Source organism: Orcinus orca, chromosome 2, assembly GCF_937001465.1.
Source record: "Orcinus orca chromosome 2, mOrcOrc1.1, whole genome shotgun sequence".
NCBI lineage: Eukaryota > Metazoa > Chordata > Mammalia > Artiodactyla > Delphinidae > Orcinus > Orcinus orca.
The window spans coordinates 160,666,649-160,674,726 of NC_064560.1; the positions used below are offsets into that span (position 1 = coordinate 160,666,649).

The window sequence follows — 8,078 nt, forward strand, 5'->3', positions numbered from 1 at the left end:
AAAATTTATTTTAAACTGTTCCAAAGCTTCTTGCCTAAGCCATAAACTGCCTCACCTAGACAACATAAACCTGAATAGAAGACATACCTGGCATATATCTCTACCTGGCAGAAATATAAATGCTGAATAAAATCAAGAAATAAGTTGGGAATTACAGAAGTGTATTTGTCATAATTCTGCAAATTACTTTGAGACAATTAGAAAGGTATTTGTAGCTCAAGTGTAATGCCTTTAAATATTTGAAAAACTTTTAAATGATCATTGATGCAGCTACTATTTGCCATAACTATTAAGTCTCCCCAGAGAATTCCAGTTTACTGCATATATGCAATAAGCATGTAGATTATGCAGTTTCTTTAAGCAGAAAAATTTGACATGCCAATAATAGTGTTAAAATGCATTTTTGGCTCCTAATGTCATTACATTGCACGTTAAAGACCTTTAATAGCATGTAAACATTGATACACTATTATATCCTGCTGTGCCTGCATTATTAAAATTAATATGCACTTTAATTTTGTTTTCTCCCTTTTTGCTGTTTGATACCAATTATAATTAGTCTGATATTAGAATCATGGTTGGTTTTGATTTTTCAGTACTGTCTGGAGCTGCTATTTTGTTTTTATTTCTCTCACCTACTTGATAGTGATATATCTAGTATGTGTATATAGTATTTAGTATTTCATTCACTGGACATACTATTCAATGAGTTTGTTTCCTCACTGTTTCCAAGGGTCTTGGAAATTTTTTGTTTTAAGTGATTCATTTCAATATAAGTTATCAGTGAGATAAAATATTTAGAATGCTACCAAGTCATAGCACATTGGTTCAAACTGCTGTTAGTGGAAAAATATGAAACCTGAAGAAGAATATGTATTGGGATATGTTGATATTTAATTTATTGGCACTTTAACCTGAGTGTACATGTTTTCTTATCAATTTAAAGAAATAATTAGTTTTATTTACTATGAAATGGGGTCAAATTTTAGAAATGAATTGCTATTTTTTCTCTTTAGTGTGCACTCTTAAGTTTTTGATGCAATTCTAAATAATTGCTTTAGATAAGTAATTTTATGTTACAATATTAAGTTTTATATTGCTTATTATCAAGCAAGAATTGCCACCTGAACAGACTTTACATTAATCCTCAATATTTTTGGTATGTTGAAGTGTTGTTATACTTGTACTGTTCAACTGGAGATTATTATGTCGTAAATTAAATACAGTATTATTTACTGAGGTAGATTTGATGAGACTGCATCTAGTTAAATATTACAGTAATTAAAAACCACTACTATATTTAAAAACATAGAAAGAATTAATAGAAAGAATGTAAAACATAGAAAGAATGTAACTATTTGCATTGTAAAAGTTGTTATGTCTTAAAAAGTGATAAATACTGCAATCAGCTTCCAAAACAGGCACTGAATACCTTTTTCTTTTTTTCTTTCTTTAAGTACATGCCTTCACTAAATTGCTGTGACCTATTAAACCTCGTTTTATTTGCTTTGAATACTTTTGGCTTCTCTGTCCACACCACAGAAAAGGACAAAGGCTTTTTAGCTCTCCTCCTATGGTATTCTAAATACTTGACTCTCTAGGGTTGTGAAAAGATTCAGCTCATGATTTAAACCATACCACTTAAGTTGTGGTCCTTCTAAGCCAGTTTAAGAGGATACTTGTGTCATGTATGTATTTTTATTTGCTACTGACTGCCCAAGCTTTAAAGTTGCTAATTTGGAGATAACTGATAGAATCCCTCAGGCTTGGTGGAGGGGTGGGGGCCAGAATATGTTTATACATGAGTATGTGGAACATAGATATTCTATACATATATATTCCTTAATAAAAGCATTCAGTCTTTTTACAATTCTAATTAAAATGTATAGTCCAAGAGCAATTAAAGGAATATTTCTTAAAATTTCTTTTTCTTTATTTTTTAAAGCACAGAGAATCAAGGCTAGTGTAGTATTAATGGTCAGATAGTTTAAGTGTATTGTCCCATGTGGAACAGGAGATATAACTGTTTTTAAAGTCTTATATTATTTTTTTAAAGAATTTGTCTTCCTGTAATTTTATTCACAATTAAAATATCCTAATTTTTATATTTTAACAAAGGAGATGTATGAAACATCAAATATAGATGATTCAAGGTAATGTTTTTAGACCTGAAACCATCATTGATTGAATTTATCATCAGTGTTCATTTATATTGTATCTAGTTATCTATCCAATAATTGTATTGGCTTAGCAGAGACTGTATGTTAAGTGTATTACAGCTTTAGATTGTGAAATTGTGCAGTTTAGGTCAACATCAAATTCCTTTATTTTTGTACAGCAAATTTCCAGCATTAGAATCATGTAGAATAAATATACTAGATGTTAAAGATTATACAATAAAGGAACTTGGCAAACCAAATCTGAGATCCTTGCTTTTTGTTCAGATTAAAGACTGGTTTAAAAAAAAGCAAAAAATAAAAGATGGTAAAATTTGGCCTTAATCCTCAAAGGACAGTTTGAGCCATTTAAACAAGTATGGGTAGCAATGTCTGTCTTTTAATATGTGGCTTTAATGATGAATTAATATTTTGAAGCTTGATCAAAGGATGAAAGGGCTTTACATGCATTGTATTTTCAAAGGTATTTACAAATTGAGAACTAGAATGATCTACAATGATGACAAAGAAAATTTCTTAGTGTAAATAATGGAAAACAAAAAATTGAACATATAACTTACAAATACTCTTGGCATGATCTTACGTTTAGAATAAATATGCTGAAACTCCAGGTAAAGACTTCCTGTACTTAAAGTGAATAGTTTGAGAGCTCTTTAAGTTGTCTGTGCATAATGGTTGGTATTTTGTGGTATGAATAACAATATGCATCTGCATGGCAACACTGCCGATCATATCACTCTATCCATTTAATAACTGAATGTTTTGAAATTAACAATTTTAAATACAGTTGTATGGTTTATCAAATTTTTTCTTTTTAAAAATTTTGTCCTGAAATTTAGCCTTTTTCCATTCTGTAGGCTTTGTTCAAACAGTCAACTAAGGAAATGGTATATATCTATTTATTGCTTAAAGATACTTTAGACAGAAGTTAAGCTGAGAGTGGTGTTCAAGTACATGACCTATTCTGCACATGCTACTTAAGTATCATTTTGCAAATATAAACATATGTAAATATGATTTGGGTTAGTATATAATCAGTAAATCCCCCATACTTAAAGGTTTTTTTTTTTCTTTTTTCAAATCTTGAAATTATTTTTTTAAAAAAATCTGTGTACTGTATTTTCAGGGCAAAGTTCAGGAAACATGTTTCCAGTCTAAAGAGAGGAGTTAATCTCCTCAGATGTAATTAGTTGGCATCTTAAGAGGAATATCCTCATTTGTACACACATATCCCTGATTATGGTAATACATTGATTTTAATATGAAATTTTTTCACATTTTTATCTTGTTTCTTTTCATTCTTTGAAGTTTCTGGAAAGTATTGTATCTCTTGTATCATTTTGTACATCCCTTTGTCATCAATTTTCAAAGGTCAATTTGATTTTTATTTTTTTATATAGTTTAGAAAATCTCAGATGTGGTAAATGCCATCTTTAAAAACCTAAGTTATCTTTGTTTCAGTTTTTTTAATTATTATTAAATTTGGATAACACTTACAAAAAAAGTACTTCTGATTCCCAGAAATCATAAAGAAGCAGGGGGAAGGCGTCCCTGACTTAGTCCATGTGATGCGTACATTAGCGAGTGAGAACATCCCCAGCCTCCCACCAGGGGGTGAATTGGCAAGCAAGTAAGTTATATTCTGCGTACTCTTACCATCTATCTCTGTACATGAAAATGTTAGGTGTCCGTTGATCAAATGTGTATTTACCTAATTTCTAAAGTGACTTCAAAATGTTTAAGCTGTGGTTCGGTGTTTTTCAGTATTAATGATATATGGTGCTTACTTAGAATCGGTATCAGAATATCATTGTAACTAATTACACTGAAGGCTGTCTTCAGTGGAGGCTTGGATTACACTGATTGCCTCATATAGCATAACTGAGATAATACAGTGAAAGAAATTTTTAAACTAAATTACATAGTACTACAAAATTCTAAGTGTCATTATTATTCCTACTATTATAATTTGATTTTCTTAATCCCTGGATAACTGAACACCCCATGGATGAGCATTTTTCTCTTCTTCCATCTGGGCCATTTTTCTGTATCTCTGATTTTCCTAGTGTTTTTGGTTGTTGATGCTGGTTGGTTGGGTTTTGGTGTAAGGCAAGATAGGTAGATGCATTTCTTGCTTTTTTTCTCTTTTCACTTTAGTTCCTAGAACTGTGGGCTAATATGTGTTAGATACTAAGCTTACATCTTTATAAACTACAGTAGAGACTTTAAGCAATTTTATAATTCAAGGCTTAAAACATTTTTACCTCAGATATCCATGTAATTGACCTACAAAGATATATTGACTAATTTCCTTGATCCTCCACTTGATCTGTAAGTGTAGCCATGTTCTTTAATCATTTCATGTAATTGTAAAACTTCCTGTTTGAAGGTTTTATTTTTTGGAAATTGTTTCTTCCGATATGATCTGTGAAATGACTGTCTATAAAATTGCTTCAAATCAGTTTTGTAAGTAGGGAGGCTTATAACTTATAAATACCACTACTGATTTTTTAATAAAATATGATACAAAAAGTAATTCCTAGACTTGCCAGGGAAATGTCATATTTGACATTTCAGTTTTAATAGCGCTTTTTTAAAGGGGCATTATGAAAAGCAGAAATTTAAGTGTAAAATATCTAAATTATTTTACCATAACAGATATTGAAGTTATTTCTACTTTACAACATTCAGCTCTTAACCAGAATATATTAATATTATATCTTAAGAACTGCATTGTCATTTCTGACTCATAACCACTAAATGCCAGTTCAAACAGAAGTAGCCCATATAGACTGATTTTTTTTTCCAAGCCATGACTTTTAGTCTTCTATTAATTGCATTAGTAGAGTGTTACATTCTAGAATAAATTCACCACTACTTTAACAGTGGGGCCCAAATATCTTAAAGTATGGCTCACTTATTGACAGTAAGAAATAGAACTAAAATAATTTAAGTGTATGAGTATCTTTGACATTTTAACGAACACCTGGCTATGAGTTACTAAGCAGTTTTGTGCTCTGAAGAATTAACTTTCTGCATTTTTTTTCTAAATTTAGGCGGAATGTTATTGAAGCCGTTTACAATAGACTGAATCCATACAAAAATGATGACACTGTAAGTGGCATTTAGCTCCCTCTGCTTTCCTTTCCCCTCTACTCTAAATGCATATCCTTCCTACCTGTTTTTGCAGAGCTGTTCATTGCACCCATTCTCTTACACACACCCCTGACTGCTCTGAACTCTGCCAGCACCACAGTTCTAGTGCTTGAGGATATAATCATGGTGAGTGGCCATTTAACTCAAAAAAGAAGAAAGTCCCTTTTAATTATTCTGGTTTTTTTAAGCCTCTCCAAGCAATCAACTTCAGAAATTTTCCGCCACTAAATGTTTTTTTGAAGTTGGGAATATCTCTGCTCAGAATCTTGAATTAATTCTGAGTTTTGTAAGCAGCTGTAACAGAGCTTCAGAATACCCATCTCCATTAATGCCCATTCTTTGCCAAGAACCCTGCATATTTCATTTAAATACTAGACTAGAGAATTCTGTTTATATAAAGACATTTAGAATGCCCTATTCTCCAATTAAGTTTCCTATTACAATTCTGTTGTAGTATGGTGATGACAGAAAAGTGGTAACTTAAAATCATTTGGGCCTGGCTCTGAAATATTTTATATATTGCATTATGAAACTTCCTCAAATCTCTTATTACTTGAGGTTTTTATGCAATAAAAATTTGTAAAGGTAGTGTTCTAAAAATAAATTGGGTTTATTGAAGAGAAAAATAAAATTCTTTTTAGTAGTTGATTGGTTTAGAAATACATTTGGTCAACCTCATGGTAAAATCATATTTCAAATATTTTATTCCAAAACAAAACAAAGGGTTCACAATTCTTTAAACAGATTAAATATTGATATTTCATAAACACATGTACACATATTATATATTTTAGGAAACATTTATATTCTAAAGGTCAGCTTTACAAAACCTTATCTTTCTGCATTACCCAGGAAATAATGCATCTCTAAGTTTTAATTTAGTTCCTTGTTTTGCTTTGTTTCCTTTTATAAAGGACTCTACTTCAACTGATGATATGTGGTGAAACTGCTCATCTAGCCATGGAGTTTACCTTCACCTCCAAAGGAGAGTACAGCTCAACTTCCTTGAACCTTTTAAACATCCATCTTCAACTTTAAAGAAGGGCATGTATGACATGGGTGAGAGTGATTACACCAGAGAACTTCAGCAGTACCACAGCTAGCCCAGAACTGATTTTTTTTTTTTGTAAATTTGAGACTTATGTAAACGTGATTTCAAACCATAATTCATGTTGTAAATCAGACTCCAGCAATTTTTGTTGTATGATTTTGTTTTTTGTAAAGTATAATTGTCCTTGTATAAAATGCTCATATTTAATTATGAACTGCTTTAAATCACTATCAAAGTTATAAGAAATGTTTGGCTTGTTGTGTGACGCAACAGATATATAGCCCTTTCAAGTCATGCTGTGTTTGGACTTGGGGTTGGGACAGGGAGAGCAGCAGCCATGTCAGCTAGACGCTCAAATGTGCACGTGATTATGGAGAATTATTCCAAAATCTTACAAAGCTGAATATCCAGGGAGTTAATTGAAAACTAGTTTAATGTTTTTGGCAGTGGGATTGGCATTGTCGATAAAGCTGGTCCCTTCATTTAACTGTTCTAGGTTCTCTCCTTGTTGCCATGAGTATTGCAGGTAATACAATATATTCATAAGAATATCAATCTTGGGGCTAAAATGCCTTGATTCTTTGCATCTCTTTTACAAGTCCTTACATTTAATTACTAATTGATAAGCAGCAGCTTCCTACAAATAGTAGGAGACTGCCACATTTTTGCTATCATGATTGGCTGGGCCTGCTGCTGTTCCTAGTAAGATATCCTGAATTCCATTTTATCAATAAAGCTTGATTTAACAAACAAGAAATTTAATCATGTATGTGTAATTCCTCCTTTACTCCGCCCTTATTTTAAAGCACCATACCATTGTAAATGAGAATTTTTCTCATGGGGAAAGATGTTAGTCTCTTTTAATTGGAAAATACTGTAATTCAAGGCATAAATGGAACTGTTTCCCTTCCATTAGAAAGACTATAAAAGATTTAAGTCTCTGTTGTTCTTTGATCTATTTTTAAATGGGTTTCTTTCAGGCTGCTTATTTTTTCATTTAGATGTGTTATCAGCCTGAATTTGCCTACTGTTTAGTTAAAATAATTGTCAAAGCTTGACAATCTAACAATCTATCGTAGGGGTGTATGTGTGTTCGTGAGTGTTGTGTGTCTGTGATTTTTAATTAGCCCATGTCTTTAGAATCCAAATAGTTAAGATGTATTTAGTGATTTGAAATATAGCATGTTGATAATATTTAGCTGTCGGCCTTTAAAAATAACTTTAAAAAGCTTAAAGAATTGTAGATATAAAAATAACCTAATTTAATTTAGGCTTAAATTCCTCTGATTAAGCATGTGAAAGTAAGTTTTAAAATCTGTCACGTTGAAAAGACTCTACTGTTCTGTGCCCTTCTGTATTTTTGTCTCTTTAGGTTGAATATTGTATTTAATCACCATGTAATTTAATCATTCAGTAAGCAGATTCCCCACTAGAAAACTATTAAAATGTAAGATATAAATACAACACTGAATACAAAATCAAAACTGTGTATAAAGGTAGTATAATTTTGTTATATTTGTTTTTTCCCTAACTTGGAAATATACGTATTTGTATATATAGCCTTAAAACTAATGTAAAGTTAGGGGAGTATTGGGAAGAGTAATGTGAAATATCTCAGACTTAAGTAGTTATATGCCAGCAAAATCTTTTCATTATCCCTCTTATTTGGGAGGTGATTAAATGTAACTTAATTG

General features: G+C 31.3%; 1 protein-coding gene across 1 annotated transcript in view; it reads left to right on the top strand.

The window, feature by feature from the left end:
- PPM1A (protein phosphatase, Mg2+/Mn2+ dependent 1A) overlaps positions 1-7,141 on the top strand; it is a 43,103-nt gene extending 35,962 nt beyond the window's left edge. Inside the window, exons 4-6 of the mRNA XM_012536538.3 lie at positions 3,699-3,807; positions 5,234-5,291; positions 6,248-7,141. Coding sequence (XP_012391992.1) covers positions 3,699-3,807; positions 5,234-5,291; positions 6,248-6,277 — 197 coding nt within the window. The 3' untranslated portion in view covers positions 6,278-7,141. The remainder of the gene's footprint in view (positions 1-3,698; positions 3,808-5,233; positions 5,292-6,247) is intronic.
- The last annotated feature ends 937 nt before the right edge of the window (positions 7,142-8,078 follow it).